This window comes from Cryptotermes secundus, unplaced genomic scaffold, assembly GCF_002891405.2.
Source record: "Cryptotermes secundus unplaced genomic scaffold, Csec_1.0 scaffold319, whole genome shotgun sequence".
Lineage (NCBI taxonomy): Eukaryota > Metazoa > Arthropoda > Insecta > Blattodea > Kalotermitidae > Cryptotermes > Cryptotermes secundus.
Genome location: NW_019724587.1, coordinates 1,772,285 through 1,797,893, shown reverse-complemented (window position 1 = coordinate 1,797,893; position 25,609 = coordinate 1,772,285). Strand labels below are relative to the sequence as shown.

The 25,609-nt window shown below is 39.0% G+C and overlaps 1 protein-coding gene across 7 annotated transcripts in view; it reads right to left on the bottom strand.

Moving 5' to 3' along the window:
* LOC111862321 (zinc finger CCCH domain-containing protein 13) overlaps positions 1-23,557 on the bottom strand; it is a 45,911-nt gene extending 22,354 nt beyond the window's left edge. For 3 of the 7 annotated variants that reach the window (XM_023847604.1, XM_023847607.1, XM_023847608.1), the window contains exons 1-11: positions 23,457-23,557; positions 16,801-17,022; positions 14,994-15,118; positions 14,751-14,827; positions 14,502-14,624; positions 12,508-12,725; positions 7,216-7,356; positions 4,013-4,204; positions 3,791-3,913; positions 2,299-2,583; positions 431-616 (exon numbers count right to left, since the gene is read on the bottom strand). In XM_023847604.1, coding sequence (XP_023703372.1) covers positions 431-616; positions 2,299-2,583; positions 3,791-3,913; positions 4,013-4,204; positions 7,216-7,356; positions 12,508-12,725; positions 14,502-14,624; positions 14,751-14,827; positions 14,994-15,118; positions 16,801-16,970 — 1,640 coding nt within the window. In that variant the 5' untranslated portion in view covers positions 16,971-17,022; positions 23,457-23,557. The other 4 variants (XM_023847606.2, XM_023847609.1, XM_023847611.1 and 1 more) reach the window with 4 other exon arrangements.
* Positions 23,558-25,609: the final 2,052 nt, after the last annotated feature.

The window sequence follows — 25,609 nt, the reverse complement described above, 5'->3', positions numbered from 1 at the left end:
GGGCCATTATCTCCGTAACCGTTCAACTTTGGACATAGGTGTTTTGGGTTATATCGGCATACTTTAACATAAGGAACACCCTCCCGAAGTTTGGCACATTCCTCCTGGGACACCCTGTATATCAACATGTATATGGATGTCAAGTATGAAAAACTAAGTCGAGCTTCCTGCTTTCCCATATTATACTCCACTGACAACCTGAGCCGACTGGCTAGATAACGTGGGACCCTCAATGTCTCACAACCCCATGGGCCTTCATGGCCTCGTAAAGGGATAGCTTTACTTTTTTTTTGCTTTTACTAAATGATGGTGGTTAATCTGGAATGCCTCTCACCATTCATATGAGAGTTCTACCTATCTCAGGCATTCTCATGAACCGCCAGAGTGTAGTGACTTTTCTACGGACAGAACCCTGCTCTATGTATGTTACCTCTTCCTTCGTTTCTTGGATGACTTTCGAGACCTTGATGGAGAACGAGACCGAGACTGGGAACCTGATCTAGAGGAACCAGAACTGGAATCTGATGACGACGACGATGATGATGATGAACTGCGCGAACTTGGTGAACTTGAACTGCTGCTACTGGAGGTGGAATGCCTACGACGTTTCCGGGACCTGAATATGTAACATTCATATTCAAAGATCATAATTCACCATCAGGAAGTACATAAATCAAGGAAACAAATATAAATTGGACTCATGTTATATGAACAGAATTACATTAAATTTACCATACAGATAACATATAAAAATGAACACTTTCTTCACACCAGTTATACACATTTACCACTTTCTCAATTTTAGACCCGAGTCAGCTTGGTAACTGCCTACTTGAACTAGTCAGCATAACATGAAATCTATCAGGGGAGACTCTGTTCACAATTCCAGTGTTCATATTGCAGGATGACTGCAATAAAAACTATGTCACAAACCACTGGAAACACGGCCTTCTTAACATTCTATATATGGAAAACCAACACAGAAAATGAAGCCCTTTCTGTGGCACCTTTGTCAAAACATGTAATTTTTAACTAGTCATGCCTGCTTTGCTGTAACTTTGTGCACCAACCATACTTGTAGTTTTGCTTCTGAAATTAACTTACAACTAGCAATCTGCTAGGTCCTGTTAAATAACCTTTTCTGTCCTACCTTTGTCTAGCAGAAATTTCCCATTCCACAACCCAACTGTGAACAGAGTATCCCCTCTGTATGTTAACCACTGAGAATGTACATCACTGCTTAATAAATTCTAAGTTTACAGAACACAACTACCAAGCTCATGTTTAAGGTTCTGTCTCCATCAAACATCTACTGTTTTTGGATGGTGTCAACAGAAATTTTGAAAAACCATAATTATGGCAATAAAAAGAAACACTCTGGTCCTAAATGCAAAGCTTCAAATAATACATCTATGTCAAGTCAGCAGCTTCTCAAAAAGTGAAGCAGGACGGCAGTGTGAACTTCTTCGACACTCTTTACCACATTGAAGAGAAAATATGGCATAAAATAAGCCAAATAAAAAAAAACTGTCCCTTTTCTTCTCGATCATATAGTGGCAAAATCTGTTTCAATATCTTGGTTTGTAACTGTGACGAACATAATGGTTATAAATTCGCGTACATCGACATGTTTTTTCTCATGATTTGCTACAAGCTGACAAGTCTGTTCTTATGTATGCACATGCAGCACATTATGGGCAAAATGTGGCCAAGTGTTCAGCAAATAGTGGGTGTAACTTATGCTTGTTAAGGAAAGCAAATAATCAGAGGTTGTTTGTGGGCAGATGAGGTAACGTTTAAAAGAAATCATGAACACTTCAGTTTTGGTAATGTTACCAAAAATGGAAATGTTGAATTATTCTGTTATTTTCCAATCCCCATGGCAACCACCCCCAAGAAGAAATACTATGTACCCACATTAATAGTTACATCTTAGTGTCATATTATACATAACTGAAAGTTGGGTGATGAGCATGTTGTCATGTATTTCTACCATTTATGAATATTCCGAGCGTCAGAATCAATATTTTATAAATTTCAGGTTGCACTGCATTACAGAAAGTTAGAGTGACCTAAGGCTGGGGGTGGGGGGAGGAGATCCAATACATTTCCATTTCAACACAGAGACCAAATGTTGATATACACTTCCTGTATTGACAACAAACTTGTTTCACCAGCCATCAGACTGTACAAAATTTAATAAGAAGAATATAGTGTAACACCGTCAAGCACACTTATTACATCACACAGCATGCACAGACAAAGCTTAGAATGTAAGTAACACACTTTTGTACGTACTTTCTATCTTTCTTCTTCTTAGATTTTGATCTTTCCTTGTCTTTTTCTTTCTTCTCATCCTCCTCTTCCCCTTTAAGTAACTGTTTCAACGTCTCTTTCACTTCCAAAGTCTTAGACGATGTTAAACCGGGAATTGTTACTTCTGAATCCGATAGTTTGCTGCTGTTCAGTATCTTCGTTTTGAGGAATTCAATTGAGTTCTGGGCTTCTTCATGGAAGGGAATAAGAGACAGGCAGTTTTCATATGACTTCAAAGCTTCCTCAAATTTGTTTTCATCCTCAAAGCTGGAAAACAAGAAACAGTATTATTGTTTAGAGACTCTGTGAACCAAACACATCATAAATTTAAGCCAAAGGTGAAAAAGTTGAAAACTGTACTGAGGTTCTAGGCTGCATTTCCAGCAGCAAAGGCCAAATATTCAATCAGGAATTTTAAGCAGGTTTATGCTGATTAAATGGGGGTGCGCAGTAGCGTAGTTGGTTGAGGCACTATGCTACAGGCTGGAAGGTTGTGGATTCAAGTCCCGATGAGGTTATTAGATTTTTTTTTTTTCAATTCACCTAATCCTTCCGGCCGCACTATGGCTCTGGGGATGACTCAGCCTCTAAGAGAAATGAGTACCAGGAATTAATTAAATAATTTCCCTGGGGAGTAAAGTGCGGCCGGCGCGTAAGGCTGACAAGCCATTTGTCTAGATAATGTGGGACCCTCAACGTCTCACAACCCTATGGGCCTTCATGGCCTGTTACAGGGATAGCTTTACTTTATTTACTTACTTTACATATGCTGATTAAATTTCACATTTGGAAAATCATAAATTGAGTGCTTTTCACATCTACAAATGGTTCAAAATGAGTTATAATGAGTACATATCACAACATGTGCCAAACCAAAATTTTAGTGAATATAATCATTCTCACATGTAAAAACTACGAGTACCATATCCATACTTAGAGATATATTCCTTGAAATATTATTAATCATTCAGCAAGGGAAGAAAAGTTGAACAGATTATGGGAACTGTAACAGTAAATCTGAGTCAAACTAGAATTAGCTAGCATACAACATGTTTACAAAAAGACAGCACAGGGATAGATTTCACAGAAACAAACCATGTGAAACATTTACTCTTTTAAAATGTACCGACACAATCTTCAAAGAAATGTTAATGGTCTACAGAAGCATCAGTAACTTCTACCCGTTAAAGGATATTAGCCTCATTTTACATCCGAAAAACTGGGGCTGGAGATTCCCAACTTACGATGCATGGAGTGGTGTAATTAAGTTTTCTTTCACTTAACATTAAATTTCAGTGATCTCACATAAATAACCTTAGTGCCAATTCTCCTACACTTAAGGTTTTCCTAAGTGTTCAAATCTACCAATACTAAAAGACATATATGGGGATTTCACTGGAGCTGACTTTTAAATATGCATACAGATTGTAGTTATTCAAAAGCTCTATTTCCTATAAAAATATAAAACATTCACCTTCTTCCCAAAGCAACAAGAGTCTCTCCCATGTACTTGCGGGCATTCTGATGGTTTGGGTTCAGTTTTAGTGCACTCTCAAAATCTTCAATAGCCTTCTGAAAACTACCACTATTTGCGTATCTAAAACAAAACACAAGAGATGGCTGGCGTTATTTTTCAGGACATACACCATACAGAATTTTACAAAGCAAGTAAAAGTAATAAACAACAAATACTCACAACGCTCCACGTGCCACTAGGCCTTCGACATTGCGAGGATCTATGTTCAATGCCTTATTCAAGCACTGAAAAGCTTCAGAATGCCTTCCTGACTTGAAGTGCTCAATGCCTTCTGCAACACTCCTGAAGGCCCACTTACTGGCCTGAACCTGACGAAGCTCCAGCGCATATTCCTGCTCTGGGAATCTTCCTCTGAAATGGTTTAACAGAAGTTGTCCCCAATAAAGTTCATCTTGTTCATTAACTCCGAGGAACAGAGTCCTCTATGAGAAGAGAAAAGTCACTCAGGTCAAGAAATTTCCTGCCTTAAACAGAACCTGGAGATTCATTACCATCTTCAAAACAGTCCACTCTATCATTAAAAAAAATAAAACAGTATTTAAATGAGAAGACAAAATGGAAATAAAACAAGGTATTTAAGTGGGAAGACGAAATGGAACGGGAGTGTTCTGTTCACATTTTTTAAGACTTTACAATCACTTGGGTCAGGCAGATTGTTGTGTACCACTGTTCCCTTTCCGTATTGAGGGGGTGGGTTTCCCCATGCACTTAGACCGGTTACTGGTCCATTGTACGTCCCCCTTTAATTTCTACTGTCTCCATACCCTACCGGTTCTGGTGCTTACTATCAGCCCCTTTCTGCCAGCGAGGTACCAACCTCTAACCGGCAGGGGTATCTAATAGTTAGTCCCTTTCTGTCAGCGAGGTCATCCCTCCCCTGGCAGGGGTTCCTAGTCCCTTTCTGCCAGCAAGGTATCTACCCTCTACTTGGCAGTGGTATCTAATACTTCAGTCCCTTTCTGTCAGAGAGGTCCCCCCTCCTCTGGCAGTGGTACCTGATACTTTCCCCATCTACCGGAGGAATTGGAAACTACTTGGGCAGGAAATTTGGCCTAATTTTGCTCAGAGGTCTCCTAGACATGAGGTTCTTTTACGTGCCGTAAATCTACGACACGGGACCCACGGCTTAAAGTCCCTCCCGGAGGACTTGTTCCCTGAATTTTTCCGCCCTTAAAAATTCCACGACCTCCACCGGGTTTTTGAACCCGCCTACCACGAGTCATGAGGTGGGAACGTTACCTCTAGACTACGGAGGTCGCTACTGTTCCCTTTAATACATAGAGTTTCAAAAGCAAGAGGAGCCACATAAAGAAGTTATGTTCAAAACCAAAGAGCCATCATCTTCTCATCAGTACTTCTTGGCATTTTGACACTTACAGTGCTGCTGCCTGCAGAAGTACAAACGTCTCTTTTGTGATTTGATCTGAGGATCAAACTGACTAGTTCAAATTCTCACTGTCCATCACAATTCAGAAACTGGGAAATGGTAACAACTGTGAAATCACTCAAACATTCCAAGGCCTAAATCCATTCCTGTTTGTGTTTTGGCTTCTGTGAGGCATCTATCAACACCACACCATATGCAAAGGAAGTGTCTGTTCAAGTTGGCAGAAACACTTGGCAAACCAGTGTTTGATGGTGTCAGTGTCTCTGTACGCAAACTGTCAAAACTCATTCACTGCCGTTTCATGCAGAATGAAGTTTCACTCAGTCACTCCTGGAATCAACTGTCCCCTCCTGTCTTCATCCCAGAGAAATTTTCCCCTTTTCCTGCTTACCACACCAATACTGGCATGTGTAGGAGCATCATCTGAGAAGCTAGCCTCAAAAGCCAAGAAAACAGCTCCAATTTACAACACTTCTGAAACCCTACAGAATCAACGCATGACAGTAATATCCCTAAAAGACCTCCCATTTTCATGTCACATGATTTATTAAACTCGTTTAACCCAAGCCAGTACTGTCAATATGCATTCATGGTTTGCAGTCAAGACGTCCTTCGGCAGCACTGTACAAATCTGCTTGCTAACTGCAACAGATACTGATGAAAAATGATCGCTGCTCAAGTGTAAAAAAACGGGAAAATAAGCAAATGAACAAAAAAACTGGTCCTGGAATGAACAGGGAAAAATCCAAATCAACACGCAACTGATAACGGAAAAGTGATCACGATTCATACATCAACAACAGGAGTAAGTAGCCTATAGAGGCCACGCCACACCTCAAGCGGTTAGTCTTTGGCTTCCCAGGTTCAATCCTGGGTCTGGTCAAGTGGGATTTGTGATGGACAAAGTGGCACTGGGGCAGGGTTTCTCCGAGTACTTCGGTTTCCCTTGGCAATCTTCATTCCACTGAATTCTCCATCATCATAATCACCTGGGGCAGGCTACAATAGGCCAATCAGTGGCCGCCGTGCAGAGTGGGCCCAGTTGGACTCCACCCCCAACTAGGCAGGAGGGGGGACCCTATAGAGTGAAGCCTTGATTTAAGGTACACTTCTTTCGGTCCTACCCAAAGCTCCACACAACTAATTTATTTTCCTGAATTTACAAGTTTGCTCACATTTTATGCATGAAACTTTGATTCCTACAGGTTTCGAATCTCACATCAGTGTTGAAGGATATTTTTGTATTCCAACTCACATGGCCACCCTTGCATAGTTCAAGGTCACCTTTTTCACAGCATGCCTTTCTCTGCCCTTCTTTGCTATGTGTCAGTTGGCCAACTCTGAGCTGCCCATATCAAGTGACATAATTCTACAAAAGTTCAGTTTTTGAAGAGGAAAACTGGTGTGGGGCACGTTCTGGGAAACAAAACCTTCCATTTCATTAAATGAACAAGAGAGGTTCAGCACCATACACCAAGGAACTTAACCAGACAACATTATATGTATAAAATTGTAACCACTGCCACCAAATTCATAAAAAACACACAAAGGAAATTCAGAATCAATTATTCTGAGTTTAAAATTTGAATGACTAAATAATGATTAGGGTGTAGGTGTGTATCTCATATAATTCTGGTGCTCAATAAACAAGAACAGCGTGAACTACATACTGCTCACGCCCTTTTTATCTGAACCAAAACTCCGGCATAAAAAGTCACCGACGCACAAACAGCAAATACTACTGTCTTATAAAAAATTAGGCTAAATATATGTACAATATTTGCTGCTTAAAAGGACACTGAAATACCTCTTAAGATCAACCAGTATATGCACGGGTTTTCACTTCAACAAATATACTGACAAAGAACATTTCTTTAAAAACGTAACAATAATGCAGGAATTATTAAAAAAAAAAAATCAGCTTGCAGTATTTGATCATTTTATTGGGAAAAAATATCTACAAGATAATCTTTACCTCAGACCCATCATGTATGAGAAATTGTTGTTCCCCAATCCCATCTGGGTAGCCAAGTAGTTCATGTTGTTAGGATTGTAGAAACCAAGACTCTTCTCCAAAACTTTGTCGTAAGTTTCACCTTTCAACTCCTGCATTTTCCTACAGATAACAGGGGAAGAATTAACTTTCATAAAATGAATACTGAATGAAAACAAGCTTTTAGAACTTCAGAGTGAGTCAAACAACAAAATAAAATTATGCAGTTGTATGACTGCCAGTTATGTAAAACACATAAAATAAACTGTAGACTATAAATACAGTGCCTCCAATCTTGATGCTGATAGTTATTCTTCGTGTTGTGGGCGTATTTAATAGAAATATTCTACAAATGCTAGAACGGTCGAGTAATTGCCTCCAAACTTCCCCAGAAACTATTAATGGCACAGCCACTAATACACATTTCAAAGAAAGCCCTACGTACATACCTTCCACATTACTAAAAACATAGGTATTTTGTTCAGTCTTTGTGAAAGTTGTCTGCTGGGCTTCCTATGGCAAAATGCTTATATCTCACAAGCTGTAAAAGAAACTTCCAATTTCATGTAATGTTTCCTTGCTAAGCAGCATACATACTGAAGTACAATGCCACTGTACAATAATTCTTTCTAGAGAGCCACCAAGATATTGTGAAATGAAATCACAAATTGCAGTTCTCAAATAACTCTCTGAAAACATCTCTCTGCAATTCTTCCATCCAACATTAAACAGCAACTTATTTTCTTCTTAAGAATGATCTTCTCTCCATGTGGTGAAAATACAAAAGTTGATCTCAATGTTTCTTTCATACATCACCTTCTGCTGAAGATACTAAATAATAGCCGACACTGTGGGAAGATGATTTAATAACAATTAGTAAGTTGTTTTCTTATCTGTGTCATTAATAGTTTCATAAGGAACACAGATTCATCACTTGGTGGGACATTCTGCACATGTTAACACAATTATACTGGAACTGATAAAAAATAATGTTCACCTCCTCATGCCAACAGGAAGTGCATTTGTAAATAACTACAATGATTTTACTTTAGTAAATAATCTTGGAGTTAACTTCTTTTAGTTTATTTTCCTTTTAACTAACTTAGGCCCATAAGTAAAACTAACTTTCTTTTTTAAGTATACTTCATACATTTCATATTCATTACACTCATAATGTTTTAATGTTAGAACTAACGTACAGACATGACGAAAAGGTTACACCATATCATACAGTGACCTAAGATGGTAAATTAAAAAATTAAAAAAAAAAGACCAAGGGCCTGGAGTATGAGTACAACCATTTAAAATCCATTATTGTGAAAATGTTTTAAATGTTAAAAGTGAATACAACCACACCTCAACCAATCAACCAACAAAATACCTGGATCTCACCTGCCATTCTGTTGGTTATAAAGCTGTTATGTTACTGTACTGGATTTTAAAAGCACATAAGTCATTACGTCCATCATATCTCTCATCATAACAACATTTCTCTATGTTTCAGTACAGCTGGATTACATGAAATGACATGATCGATGCTGACTTTCGGCAAGTTTCTGCGTTGTGTAATGCTGAAAAGGAAAACCTAAATCCAAACGAAGCCTTTCCTCAGTGCCATTATCAGATGGTGTCTACTGGAATGTGCCTTGGTTTTGCTTTTTCCAACAAAACAGAGTATACTGGCCACATGAATGCAATCAACGGCATTATTTGTATCTCATTTGATTGATTTGCTTTGTATTGTTTATACATGCTGTAATGTCAAATAAGAAGACATTAATATTAAAACTTAACAGTTTTCCTATGCAATACAGTTGTTATAAAATACAAATATTTCAATTATAATTTCTTATCGATGGACATCAATAAGTGCAACCTCACGCACTACTTGAATTAGTTGCACTACTTACTGCTGGTGGAAGCGATGATAAAAGCAGCAATGTAACTCACTGTAACCTAATTTCTAAACCAATTTGAAGGATTCCTACTACAAACTTCAGTATTACAGAATCCCACAGGCATCTCTAACCTAAGGGGGGAGGGGGATGCTCTTTCCTCATGTAGTATATGGTCAATTTCTCATTTCCAAGACTCACTTTACTATTAAACAGGAGAGGGATTATATTTGGATCCTTTTAATTATGAGATACAACAGCTGCAGGATTCTAGAATGATCAGCAGATTCTACTTTGATCCTTCTAAACCAATGGATTAATTTAACGCATTTTAACCAAAGCAATCACAGACAACCATTATACTGCATACAGACATCCAAGTTTACTATCTGCAATATGTGGTGCATGACAGCCAACTTCCACCTTATTTACACTATAATAATGTGAGGTGACATATACAAGCCATAACAAGGCAGAATATAATTATTTATAGATACTATGGTCTCTGAATAATATTTAAATTCACCACTGGGCATGAGTTATCTTATTTTTATGTGTTGTCCTATCATTAAGCACCATACCACTAAGACACATATAGAGGAGAACATGTGACCTAAGCACTAGATAAATGTTAAGTAAATAGTTTCATACCTTGACTGTGTTAACCCTGGGGATAGGCCCTCCAGTACCCACTGGATCCAAGGATCCAAGGCTAGGTTGGACCCAGAGGTGGTCTGGACACTATGGAGCTGAGAACAATCTCTTGCCACTGATGGGAATTGAACCCCAGCCACACAGCCCATAACACACATCACTATACCAACTGAGGTATCCCAGCTAATTTCATTAGTTCAGAAACTATGGTTATTCCTTTGGGTTGGGGGAGGGGGTTACATTGGGATTTAAAAAATATTAATCCAACAATGCATAGACAACAGAATACTTCCAAATGTAACACGAACAGAAATTGTCAAATAATGCCAAAGATGTTCAATCTTCAGTTACACAATAACTTTCACTGGTTCAAAGTATAGCACAATCTGAAGCTTAGTTCCTTCATTTAAATTCAAATCCTGTGCCCATTCTTACCCCTTACTCTAGGTCTTCCTTTTGCATTTCACAGGCAAATAATATGGCTGAGAAAGGATGATGTTACAGCCAAATTAGAGCCCAGGTACACTGACAACAGAGGGTAACAGATGTTCTCAGTATGCCTGGGTCATCACTGTACAAAACACACTTTCCTTTCTCTACCATTTTTCTTCCTGTGAGGTAAGTGAACCAAAACTTTAGTGTTCCTTATAAAAATGTAAGTTCCATATGGCTGCAAAGTTCAACTTCAGATCTTACAAGTTTCACAAACCCAAGACAGACTTCTAACAAGTCAATAAAGAACCCCTACTTCCCCAGTGATAAATATTTGTGATCAAAACAGCATGATCTTTACCTCTCTCAACATTGTGACATACCTTGCTTCTTACAAACCTCAAGCAGAAAGTGATTTTTTCAAAGCCACTTCAGATAATTATTCTTCCCTTTCTGACATCCTAGCAAACAATTGATTCACATTCTACAAGACTACCTAATTATATACAATCCCTCTCCAACCATATAATTCAGCTTTTCCTTCTGTATACCAATTCAAATGTAGCAGAAAAATGTGTATATATGGTTTAGCACCGAATTGTACTTTCAAATCAGCAGTACCTGTATTGGAGGGAAGGTGGATGCCCCCTCCCAAAAAAAAAAAAATTCCCCCCAAGTCACAACATATCAGTCAACACTGTTGGCCTTCACCTCTCTGGATTCAAGATAAACTAAATACTGCCTTTTCCATGTTACACTTCCCAGCATGTTATTGTATCTGCAATGTGTCTGTTACTGTGTTCTTCCTGTACTTAGTAAAGGAGTTCCGCCATGCCATAGCTCAAGCGTCTGACACTGGCTTCCCACCGCAGCAGCCTGGGTTTGATCTCGGGTCTGGTCAAGTGGGATTTGTGGTGGACAAAGTGGCGCTGGGGCAGGTTTTCTCCGAGTACTTCGGTTTCCCCTGCCAATCTTCATTCCACCAATTGCTCCACAATCACCCTCACCTATCATCTGGGGCTGGTACAATAGGCCAGAATGGCTGCAGTACAAGGGACTTGGTCCCACCTCACTAGCAATAAAAAAAATGAGCAAAGGAGTATGCAACTTTGACAGATGCTGATGAATGTAACCATGGCTATGGACAACTTCATCCCGTATTTTCAACAGACTTTAGTCGCCACCTGTCACAGATTATACCACATGGACTTTCCAGGATATAATCTCTGTTGTTCAAGCGGCAATATGTATTAAAATCAACACAAATTGAGAACTGACTGCAGCTGAGAAAACCTTTTGACATAACAAGACGGCTCCTTATAACTTGTCCAATTCGTGAAAATGAATAGCTTCCCTCCTTTCTAACCTAATGGTAGAAACCTACACTTCTGGCTAAAAATCTGTATCTTATATAAAGCAAAGTTCGATACAGGACTTAAACCCACAATATAACTGCAATACTGAAGCTTTCTTTTTGCAAAGCGTATGATTCAATGTTTTACAATTTTTGCAATCTGCAACTGTGTTGTATCAAATTCATAGACATGTGAATAGATTGTTGGCTTTAAGTGTGAAATGTTACAATTTATTATACCAAACCCACTAAACACTGTTTCCACATTACCTTCTGAACAGAAATTACAGATTAGAATCTGTTAAATTCAATTCATAGTACAGATGGTGTGTTCTAAACAAAGAATTTAAAATGACTGAAAAAATCATTAGAAGATACACAATTAATTACAATAAATTTATGTCATAACCAAAATAGCTTGTATATGTAAAATTTTATCCTTCCAGAAAGTCAAAATTCTTACTGCGAAGTGTCATCCGTCTTTTGGAAGAGAGTAAATAAAAACTGCATTTATTCATGGTGAACCATGAAGATGAAGCAGTGACAAAACAAAAACAGGCAACTGCAATACTACTAGCCATGAACTTCGTGCTACACCACCTACAACAACCAGAGAAATCTTGTGTATACTGTGTAGTGCATAAATTATCCAAAATATTTAAGAATTTATTTGTGTTTGACCACATTATTATTTCACTCAATGTTGGTACAAGAAGTGCATTGTAAAAGCACTGGAACATGCAAAACTACACGCCCCAAAAACATGCTCATTGTAAAAATAAAACATGATGCACAATATACACAAGTAGAAATCACATACACAGAAGTAATGCAGCAACAAATGAAAGCCTATAGTACTCTCAGATTAAAATAACTCTCACCCATCACCAATGACATATATAACTAGATCCATGTAAAAGCTCTAACAGTCCCACTTACTTGTACACTTCTGGGAAATCGTCACTATGGATGAGGCCTAGTCGTGAGGAGTAATCCGAATTGGGTGGCAGTGTCACACCCTTCATACCACACACCAGCTTCTCAGTATCAGGGTTTACTTCCAGCACTTCGCAGCGCACTGTATCATTCATCAAGTAGCTAGAGTTCACAGACTTCTTGTCTGAAGCTGGAATTAAGTTTGATGTGGGACAGAATGCCTGTTTGCCAAACATAAACATTCATATGACCAACTTCTGAAAATCTAAATAATCCCAACTTTAAATTACATTTAAACGAACACGTGCAAGGGAAGCTATGGTGCAATAAAACCCTCATTAAAAGAGGACATTTCTGCTATTATGTTGAATAATTTTTGTTCATTGGATATTCTACAAGTTCCTGTATAACTGTATACCATAAGTTTCATTCTTGGCCACACAAACATCATACAAATGAAGTTTCAATGTATCCGATCTCATATACTTTTGATCTACAACCTAACTACCTCCATGGACCTGGGTCCCTCTTGCAAAGCTACCAGTCGCCCCACTACTCAAGAACTTTCCAACATTTTATGGAACCTGAACGTTCAATACTATGTTCACAAGAACCCTCCACTGGTCTCTATCCTGAGCAATATGATTAACTTAGGAGAGAAGTATTGTACAATATTCTGATAAGACTTTGGGGTAACCATGAAACTAGTTAGGGTGATTAAAACATGTTTAAACTAAACGTATGGTAAAGTCCACATAGGTAAACATTTGTCTGATAACTTCCCTATCCGTTAATGGTGTAAAACAAGGAGATGCTTTATTGCCATTCCTCTTCAACTTTGCTTTAGAATATGCCATTAGAAATGTCCAGGAAAACCAGGTGAAATTGAAATTAAATAAATGAGACATCAGCTTCTGGCCTATGCTGATGTGAATCTACTGGGAGATAACATACCTAACATAAAGATAAACACAGAAACTTTAATTGGTACTAGCAGGGAGGTTGGTCTAGAAGTAAATAGAGAGAGAACTTAAGTACATATTGCTGTCTTGTCACCGGAATACAGGGCAGAATCATGAAGACAGCTAACAGATGTTTTGAAAATGTGTTAAAGTTCAGACATTTTGGAATGACAGTAACAAACCAAAACTTGATTCAGGAGAAAATTAAGGGAGTGAATTGGGGTAATGCTTACTACCATTCAATCCAGAACCTTTTGTCATCTTGTCTGTCTAAAAACATAAAAATTAGAATATAAAAAACTATAATTTTGCCTGTAGTTCTGTGACATTAAGTGAGGAACACAAACTGTGAGGGTGTTTGAAAACAGGGTGTTGAGAATATATAGACTGAAGAAAGATGAAGTGACAGGATATTGGAGAAAAAATGTATAATGAGTAATTTCGTAACTTGTACTCTTCACCAAATATAATTAAAATAATTAAGTCAAGGAGGATCAGATGTGCAGGACATGTAGCATGAATGGGGTCAAAGCTGGATGCATAGAGGATAGTGGTGGGAAAGCCAGAAGAAGAGAGACCACTAGGAAGACTAAGACGTAGGTGGGTGTGTAATACTAAAATGGATGATATTGTGGTATGGACTGGATCAACCTGGCCCAGGATAGGGACCGGTGAACGTGGTAATGAACCTTCAGGTTCCATAAAATACTGGGAAGTTCTTTAGTAGCTGCACAACTGGCAGCTTCTCAAGAAAGGCTCAGCTCCATGAAGTCAGATACTTTATCTACCCTCCATATCTGGAGATAGTCTCCTCCATCCACAACCCTATGATGCACTCTGCCAAGTCTCCTCCATCCACAACCCTATGATGCACTCTGCCAATGTAACAAGTGAACCACTTCTACAATGAACACTACCTCCTGTACCAGTATTTTGAGGCTGATATTCAGAAAAAGATAATCATGCCTTCCCACCTTCAAGTGGAAGACTGGCATAACATACAGATTAAAGATACTATAAACACCAGTTCCATACCTTAACATTTACATCTGCCACACATTTTGCCCCTTCTCCATCTGTGCACAACACTTTCAGCATCATTCCTGAGACAGACTTGGTGAGTACAGAGGCAATGATGATGTCACCCTTCTTCAATGTCTGCAAAATATTAAAATCACCATAATGTTATGCAACTTTGGTTCTTTTCCTACACATTCAATCAGTCACATGCTGATGGTATCATTCAAATTCTGTCTCTCAAACAGAAGGTGGACAAATATTTACCTGGAAGAAGTGTTTCACCCTACTTGGTTTATCCAGGGAAATAAACACATCATATGGTGGCATCGCAGCATAGTAATCTGAAGAAAATTAAGTACTGTTACAATTCAGAATACGATTGCACGCACATATTCAGACACACATAATCAAAATTTACTAACTTCAGAAAAGATGTCCAGAAAAAATTAATTAAACTTAAAATTAATTTCTCAACAGTGATCCTATTGGGCCATATCATAAACATACCTTCTTCAGCTGGCAGTTTATCCTGTGGATCATTGCCTCCTTCCATCAGCGTGGCTTCATACAATGTTGCAGCTTTTTTCACTATGAACTGCTGCAATTTCAACCGCTTACCCCTGTCCTGAAAACTGAAAGAAAAATAAATTAATTTTGCTGATGCAGCAACAGCGATGGGGATTTATTGCGGCGACCACGTGACATCCTCTATCTGCTAAGGCTGGCACTAACTTTGCCGACAAGCTGCGGTCGCTCAGTTGCTATAGTTCACTTGTGGACTAAAACTACAGAGTTTCATCACAACAAATTAGTAATTATTTACATGTTTCCAGATTAACGCTGGATTTACACAACAGTTTAGAGTTATATATTACAGCACATGTTGGTACAAATTTTGCTGAAGTTACTGCCTTACAGAACTAACTGTACATAGCTTTTGCTTCCAGATTGCGAAGAAAGACTGATACTGTGGGTGGTTTCAGGAATCAGTATTCAATGGGCTTCTGGACCCAGAATTTACATTTTATTCTGATAAGGCATGGTTCACGCTAAGTGGTTATGTGAACACAAAATTCTTATTCTCTTCATTAAGTGCCCACTACATGATTTAAAAGTTGGAAATTTATGTGAAACTGGTGCATGGAAAGTTGACTGCACCCACTTTTTTTTTTGCAAAACAAATTGCAAACAATATGACATTGATCGTCATCCTTCTTTGATCAACTAAGTGAAAGAGGAAAAATCATATAGGCATTTTAGCAGGATGAAGTAATGGCACACAGAGCAAACAATTCTATTGATGCATTAGATGAACTCAATGACAAACAATTCATAAGCTAGGGATTGTGGCCTCCACAACCACCTGATTTAAATCCTTGACATTTATTTGTGGGGCACACCGAAAGAAAAACTGTATGTAAAAAATCTGCTGTTTGGAAGGGAAAATATTAGGCATGAAATTTCTATACTCTCATACAGCAACCTAGATGTTGGCCTAGAATATTTCTCAAGATGCAAGGCAACCATACGAGAAGACAAGTGTTACATTAAAACTCTTCTATTAAATAAGTTCAACTACACCAGAAAAGCAGGTAACGAATTACTGGCTATGTCTACACTAGAAGAAGGCTATGTAAGCTACAGGAACCAGTCTGATGATTAACTGCACACCCTGCATAATACACATTAAAAGAACAGGAAAAGATACACATTTGTCTGGCGCCTTAATCTATTTACAACTTATAACTCTGCTTTCTCTATTCTCAACTATTTCAGCAGCAATTAAATGAAATTTCCTATTTGTGTCTGACCACCCTGCACAACAACCGCTAATGACATACTGTGTCCCCATCCTTTTATCTCACCTGCAAATCCACCCAGATGAGGTAAAAAGAGGCACCTACTCTGGCAGTCCTGTTATCATTAGTGATAAGAAACATGTTTACCTAACAGACTCTTCAAAGTATAACAACATATAATTTTATCTAACCTTAGAGATTAACTTCTATTTCATCCAGAGTGAGGACATTTCATATTACCTTTTTTTTATTTTTCTTGCATTATCCTGGTGAACCAACATGAATTTTCAATTATCTATTTGTAAAGGGTATGAGAATGCCAAGAGAAACCAGCTTGCTTTTGTAGAACAGATGAATGAGGCACACATAGGCAGTTACTGATAAATAACACTAACAAAGAAAAAAACAGGCCAACACCCAGTGGTATAACTACAGCAAGCAATCAGAGCAGATTACAATGCTCAATATCAGTTGACACTACAAGAGTTATGCATGTGTCATCTTGATAAACTTACCTCAACTGTTTCTGCCTCTGCTGATAGACACTGAAATCAATTTCCTTCACATTTACATTATTCTTTGTCAAGTCAGCCTCTCCTCTTTCACTGTCCCACAGCTTTTGTAGTTGTTGGCCGTGGAAACTGAGGGCTCGAGTGATCAACTCGGCACTCATGGAAGGCTCCATGCTTTCCGTACTTGTCTCTATCTTTATCGCTATGTATATCAATCACGTAAGACTGAAAAAGAAAACTGCAATTATCATCAATGAATACTGAAACTGAGCACACAGCAGCACTCCCGCTTCATACTCAGGATGTCCTGTGTTCAATCTGCAAACAGTCAGGCTATGTTGATTGAGGTTTTCCCTCTCAAGAAATACCAAGACCATTTCCTTCCATATTCTTCTCCACAACTAATTATTCAGTAATCATCCTATCATATAATAATAAGCAGTGCGCGGACACAGGGATTATAATACGTGTACTCGAAGTCAGAATGTGTTCTGTGCAACTTCAATGCTTTTGGTGCTAGGTAAATAGCAGCAACTAGAAAACACAAGAGCTATTGCAGTTTAACACTGCCCAGGTCAAAAAATATTAAGCCCAAATATAAGAAAATGGATGGTTATTGCATTACAATAAAAAAAAAACATAGGAACTAAGAGTTGGTGGAACAATAATACTATAAATGTGATGTATGAGGGAAATAAATGACAGTAAGGCGCTCAATGAAGAATGGCCACCCAACAAATGTAAACAGAGCAAAAGAAAATTTGTCCACAAGCTCACCATACTCGCTGTTAAAAATACTGTACAACATGTCCTGTAATATTTAGTTATCAAGACACATGTCACGGTCAAATCATCAGTGCCTTGCAGTTCCAGCAAGAGCTCAAGGTGGGTTTCATCCATTCTGACACAGATGGCAGTGTGCTGAAGGTTTCTCCTGAACACATCTTGGCACTGACCACTGTCACAACTGCTTAAGTCTCATCATGAGATCCTAAATAGGCCTGTGAGGGATTGCACATGTCACCCTCAGAAAAAAAAAATACACTGGACTTAGATCCAATGACTGATGAGGTCATACAATCAGCCATAGATGTTCAGTCAAATTTCCTGAATATGTTTCATTCAATCACTGTGGACACCTTCCCCATAGTGCAATGGAGTTTTGATGTACTGAAATCGCAGCCTTATAGCTAGAAGCACATCTTCAAGCAGCACTGGTACAACAGCTTCCAGAAAACTGAGACATTATTCAGATGTCAGACTGAGAGGTAACAGACAAGAGGCCCACAACGATGTCCCCGACAATTCTAGCCCAAACACCGATGCTGAAGCAGACACGAACCTATGTCCATGGATAATATGAAGATTATGCCATGCCCTTGAGGCAACTACTGTGCATGTTGAACACACCAACACAAAAAATATACTTTATCTGTCCACAGAATATTACATACAGAGAGCCCATCTGCAGTACGGTGATGTCACATCTATTCACAAAATAGCATCTGTAGAGGAAGTGTCACAATAGTGACATGGATGCAACTGACTGCTATAAAGCAGTTCCAGGACCCTCAGTTGGGGAAGTCCCAATTCTTGATACCAGACTGATTATTACATATATCAAAGGTTGACAGAATGTGGCAGTATTTGTTATGTATATTCCATGATCATTCAATAACAATTGATCCCTGCTGTTTGTTCTCTAACAATGCACTGCTGTAACAAATAACACAGCTGAGATGTAAGTTACCCCATCTGAGTGACGTGTATCTCAAAAACTATGTGTCTCAGGGCATATATTATGTATATATTTGAATTTTTCACACGGAATAACACTATGGAGGGTTTGTGCAAATTTTCTTTCACCCTGGTAACACCATCTTGTATCTTCATACACATTATGTTATAGATGTATTACTATGTTCCTGTTTAATAAACTCTATGTCCCCAAATCACAGTTTAACAAATAAAATCCTGCCTGAAGTATTCCATAAAGCCCAGACCGCTGACAGTTTTGATGGACAAACATAAAATATTAGGAATGAAAAAAATTTGTCTTCCTATACAGAAAAAATGAGACTAGACAGCCAGTACTTATGAAATATATTACAGGAGAGCTCTGCACAAATTCTGGGCATGAGGTCACTATAGTACCTAGAATTTTCATAATGCTGATTACATGTTTCTTCTTGCTATATACATCACAAGTGTTTACAATAATTTATTTACATCCATAAACTGTTACACAAGTACAATTGAACAAGTCAGTTTGAGGCATCTAAAACACTAAAACTCAACAACTCTTGAAAATGTACAAAATGATACACAAGACTAAGAACAAAACAACCATCTTAGGATCATTGTCCCCCCCGCTGAAGCCAGCAACCAAGAATATTTCTCAACAATCCAATATAAAGAAACGCACACACTTATACCACCTACATAGACGGTGTGTCCAGGATCCGTTAGGATTCATTTTTTTTATTTTGCCCTGCAATACCATCTGTTGGCGAGTTGTGGCATAAAGATTCTTGAAGTTTCAGCTGTGGCTGTGTATAATTTCAAAGCGCAAGCATCGCTGCATCCTGTGTTCTGACCTTGAATGTAACAGTACTGTTCTGACGCTCGTTGGAAAATGGCGGCTGAACAGAGAGCCAACATCAAACTTTGTTTGAAGTTAGGCAAAACAGCTGGAGAAGTACATGAAATGATGAAAAGTGTGTACGGTAGTGATTGTTTGATTCGCTCGAACATTTTTCGATGATATGCTGTATTTCATGACGGGGGGAGGACACTGAAGACGCTCCATGTGCATCAAAGCTGAGAACAAGTCACAGTGAAGAAAATGTGAAAAAAGTGACCGAAATCTTTCCATCAGGCAGATGTGTTTCTGCAAGACTCATCGAGGAGCTTTTGGGAATGGAATACCAAAAAGTACTGTGCATCAAATTTTGACTGAGGATTTGGGCAAACGGAAGGTATGTGCACGGTTTGTACCGCACGTGCTGTCAGGCAATGAAAAACATGCCAGAGTGGAACACTGCAAAGACATGTTATGGTCGGCACAAAGTGATACAAAATTTACAAAACTGATTGTTACTGGTGACAAGACATGGTGTTTTCAATATGAGCCTCTCACAAAGCAGCAGAGTGCAGCGTGGTTGAGCCCAAAGAAAGCTTGCATGCAAAAGAGTCGAATAAAGACACTGCTAACCATTTTCTTTGATTCCAAAGGAATCATTCACAAGGAATTTCTGCCAGAAGGTCAAACAGTGAATTCTCATTATCATCTCTGAGACCTCAATCGTTTGTGGGCAAGAATTCTTCAAATTCGACCTGAATATCAAGAGCAAGGTTCCTGGTCGCTCCTCCACAACAATGCCCCACCCCACAAATCGAAGATCATGTACGATTTTTTTTTTTGCCAGAAAAGGGGTCACAGTCCTTGATGATCCTCCATATTCACCAGATTTGGCTGCAGCGTATTTCTGGTTGTTCCTAAAAGTTGGTGATGAAAGAAGACCGTCACGACCCCGTCCAGGACATCCAAAGGGAATCTACCGCAGTTTTAAATGGGATTCCACAAAAGGAGTACAGTGACTGTTTTTGAAAACTTTTCAATCAATTCCAGCTATGTACTGATTCAGGAGGAGACTATTTTGAATAAAGAGTGAAATTTTGAAAATAATTCACATATCGTAATTTTAATGAATACAGTCCTAACAGAACCCGGACACACTGTCTACATCTACACATAAGAAGAAACCCAAGCCACCAAACTACTGTCCATCATTGTTATTGAAAAAACTCCTGCAGAGAATAAATGTTCTGTAATAACTTTATAATTTATTCTTTAAAAATTTAAGTTTTATATTATTTTTAATTCAGGGTGCAAGCTGTTATATATTTTAATTCCCATATTAATTACTTTCTTTTGCAATGAACAGTGTTGCATATTTGTACACAGAATGTACAATTCTGAATGTCAGAATAATGAGTTTTTTTCCATCCTTCCATCTATCCCATTTGTACCTTTACTCACTCCTCCCTTTTTTCTGTTTTCTGATGACTTTTATTTGTCAGCACATTGTAACTTCTCTCTCCTTTCCTCCCTCTGCTTCACTTTCTTCTACAACTTTTGCTTCCTCATCCTGTTATCTTTCACATTTTTCTACAATCTCTTTTATTTATATATTCCATCATCATTCCTGTCCCTATAACCTATCTTACCAATGATGCAAGAGTTTACATTTTCTTTGTACGCTAACATTGCAGAGCCAGGCTAGATCAGTTGGTATAAAATCCTAAAATCCAGGCTACAGGCTGGACGGCCAAGAAGTTGTAGTTGGATTCCTGGCAGAAGCAAGTAATTATTCTCTCCACCGTGTCCAGACTAGCTCTGAGGGATATTGTGGGATGTCTTGGGGNGGGGGGGGGGGGGGGGGGGGTAACCAGCAGGGGAATGAGGACCGCTCACCTCCATCTAGAGCTGAGGTTAAAAACAGTGAAACTGTACCTCCACTCTCCCATATATCTTCATTGTAAAAGGTAAGAAAGCTGTCTCTGCGCTGAACTAATTAAGCACTTAGCCATGAAGGCACGTGGGGGAATGATGTATAGACCCACATTTTCTTGACCTCAGCATTAGCTGGAGGTGGGTGGTCAGCTTCACACCCCAGCCACTTTACCCCTGGGGAAAGAGCCCTGATACCCACTGGATAGGAGGCTGGGTGGACTCCAGAGCCAGTCTGCACAATGTGAAGAGAACATTCTTGCCCCTACCAGGACTCGAACTCCGACACCTCGGTCAACCAGCCCGTAGCCAGTCACTACACCGTCTTCTTATTTCTTACATCTTCATGGTATGGTGCATGAATTAAAGCCCAGGGACAATTCCTTTAATTTAATAACAGCACAACAGGATGTTCCTGAACATCATCACACTGGCTATTATTTATATGTAACCAATAACAGGTACTGCCTGTTACATGTAAATGTTTCAATTGTCATTTAAGTAATAAAAATTAGCAAATTTCTCAACTGAGATATTTTTTTTTCTGGCTCCTAAATGTATAAGAAATTTGTGGAGCTCAGTAACAGAATTGTTTCAGAAAAAAGGAACAGTGGTATAAAGGCCCACAAACTGAACAACAAATTTCAAAGGCTCTCCTCTTAACTACATTCAACCAGCAAAACAAGTCAATCCTGTCTCAAGACATAAACTTTATGGTTCACAGTCATATCTAACAATATAAGTTTAAAATCTTTAGTTAAAACATGTCACTATCATGCACTGATGTACTAACTTCTTCCATATGAAATTACTTGGATGGCGTCATAAAAACTGACTGTTTATACTGCACAAAAGCATTGGGCAGCATATTTTTAGATTCAAAATCGGCTCTCTCCAAGGTCCTAAAAGGCCGCCCCATATCTCAAGTGGTTAATCGCTGGCTTCCCACCGCGGCGGCCCGGGTTCGATCCCCGGGTCTGGTCAAGTGGCGTTGGGGCAGGTTTTCTCAGAGTACTTCGGTTTCCCCTGCCAATCTTCATTCCACTAAATTCTCCATTATCATAATCACCCAGGACAGGTACAATATTCAGTGGCTGACATGATTAATGGACCCAGGTGGACTCCACCCTCATTATGCATTTAAAAAAAGTCCTAAAAACCGCTACCTCCATTCACACAAAACATTTATGGGAACGAGTCTATATTCCACCCCATATCAAATTGAAAACTCCTCAGTGTTTTCAAAATTTTGTTAGAATTAATAACGTGGAATTCCCCAGTATTGCTACAAAACCCCACTGCAGTCGCGCTTCTTACGACAGTACTGGAAACAAAAGTACGGCGTCATACGCTAACAGTAATCGCGGTGTCGCTGCGAGCTCAAAATTACAGAAACTGGAAAATACTAGGCTTGAAGTTCTTACATACCGTTGTTGCATTACACGTTTAGCCATTTGCCAATTAATGGCCACAATGTTATCAAAAGTCAAGCAGAAATCAATTTACATTTAACACAAGGAACAAAAATTTCTAGTCTGCGACCACTTGCTTCGCCTGCCATGTCACACCACTCCTGTTCTCAACCTCGGTACCAACATGGTCGCAACATGATTACTGCTGTAGTAAATGCAACACCTTATTTCAATACGTCTAATGCGCATTCTATATACCATACCAAGATGCGTACCCACTTACTAAATGTCTTACAATAAACACATATAAAACTTGCAATTACGCAGCTTGACTCCTGCACGCCGGCCGAAGAAATTACACAGCAGTTCTGACGCTGAACTATGCATTTTACAGTACCTATTGACACAAAAGTAAATACCAAGCTTTTCTACAATCAAAGTGCTTATACCCACTGTCTATCATCGTCAAGTATCATTTCACTTTCAAATTACATTACTGGGGCTAAATTTATGCCGAGTAATCGGCATCAAGGATAAGTAGTTAACATGGCGTACTTCCCTTAACAAAAGGTCGATACTAGAACAGAACGGAGTATTACGCCTCATTTATCAACAATCAATTGTTCCCATCGCAGCAACGAATAATACTAAGAGTATTCTAAAAACTATTTACAACAAGAAAAAACGCCTACATTTAGCAAACTGTAAGTCCTTTGGTAAATGAACAAACTTACCAAATAAATCATCAACCTCGACTTCCAACATGGAATCACATACGACGCGTACCTACGCAGATTACACTCAATGCCCTCAATGCGACTCGTTGACAACGTTGCGAAATTCGTATGGTCCTGCCATCTCTGGACCAATGATGAACAAATGCTTCGGATCAGAATATTTTTGAAAGGGGTACGCTGAATCGGTAAGTAGGTTAACTACTATTTCACTCCTACAGCCCTATCTTTCCCCTCCTAATGTACTCAGATCATACCAAAGGATAATTTTGAAATCCTGGTACTTCAGATGATATTACCCCATCAGTATGGTAGAAATGACTATATAAGAGCTCATTTAATAGGATTCACTTCATTTAGAGGCCTATCCATCCACTGGAGACTTTTTAGCAATGTTGAGTGACGAGGAACTGCTTTTTTATCATTATACTCTTTCAAAAATATGAACACATTGCTTAATGATGTCACTTGGCCAGCTGTCAAAAAGTAAAATAAGGTCATAGGTTCTGTGGGGCTTTGAACCAAGAAACACTGTGCTGGAAAGGGCAAGCAACAATTTAGCAGTCACAACTGATGCCAAGAAGCAGATACCCTTCAGTGAAGATGTTCACATATGCCACTGAGAAAATGTTCATATCAGCTGCACATGTGATAAAACCTAATTTAACTGGTGGAATAATACAGGATGCCATATACCAAATTTAATGGAAAAGATTAAATTAGATGTGTAGCCTTGCATATTTTTGGCCATCCTCAGAGTCATGAAAATGAAAGAAAATTATTTTCACAGCACTTGTTATGAACACTTCTATCTTCTTGGATATCACGTTATGTTATCCATAGAAAATCAATTAACTTTTGGAGGAACAGGTCACCTCTATCTTTAGGATTGAAGAATAAGCCAAATAAGAATTAATGTGAAGCAGGTAGCAAGCACAGTCAGTGTGTATGCTGGATTCACCCACTGATACTACACACAGTCAACAGGACACTCAGACTTTTTGATATAGTAACATGAAGAGCCTAACATCATATAAAGGCACAAGAAAAGACATGCACTAGCGTTTGTATACTGTATACATGGAAGACCCAGTTAAATATGCTTTATATACATATACACGGTGCCAAATCCCAGAAGACTGCTTTCTTCAAATATGCTTTCCTTTTAAAATCTTTTAAGAAATACTTGTGTACAAAAATTTTGTAATTTATTACTCTGAATTATAATTTAATATATACAATAAGTGAAACCAATTTCATTTTATTGCCAAGACTTGGAGAATGGCCCTAAGGGCCAAAATATAAAGACTACACATCCAAAGTCGAACTATTTTTGTAAATTTATTACAGTGGATGACTGCTTGTTCCACTGATTACTCTGTGTGTGTGTAGATGTTACACACTTAAAAAAACAACACCCAATGTTTTGCTCATAATCAGGAATACTGCCAGCAGGTATGTTTACCATCCTTGAAGAAGATAACTGGGAACTGCCCACATTCAAGCAAGTGTGACAATGCAAGCGTCATTGCTTAGCAACAACGAGTAAACAACGGTTGCTAGGCAAAAGCGAGAAAACTCAACCCGGCCCAGCAAAAATACAGTGCGTATGACCTCGAGCTGCTGGCCATCTATGAGGCCGTAAAGCACTTTCGCCACATGCTGGAAGCGCGCCACTTCAGCATCTTCACAGACCACAAACCTATCACCTACGCTTTCCAGCAGAAAAGGGACAAATGCTCACCAAGGCAATTCAGCCACCTGGATTTCATAGCACAATTCATGACCGACATCCGACACATCTCGGGACAGGACAACGTCGTTGCCGACGCGCTTTCCCGCGTCGAATCCGTCACGGCGCCACCATCCTACGACGCACTGGCCGCATCGCAGGACAGCGACGACGAGCTCCAATCACTTCGGCATTCAAACACGGCTTTGCGGCTCGAAAAGCTACCAATCCCCGGTACACAGTGTCCATCTACTGCGATACCTCTGCCGGGAAACCTCGGCCGTACATCCCAGCTCCTCTTCGGTTCCAAATGTTCCAGTCCGTCCATGATCTGTCGCACCTAGGGACCAAAGCAACGGCAAAACTGGTCGTACAGCGATTCGTGTGGCCAAGCGTGCAGAAGGATTGCCGCACCTGGGCA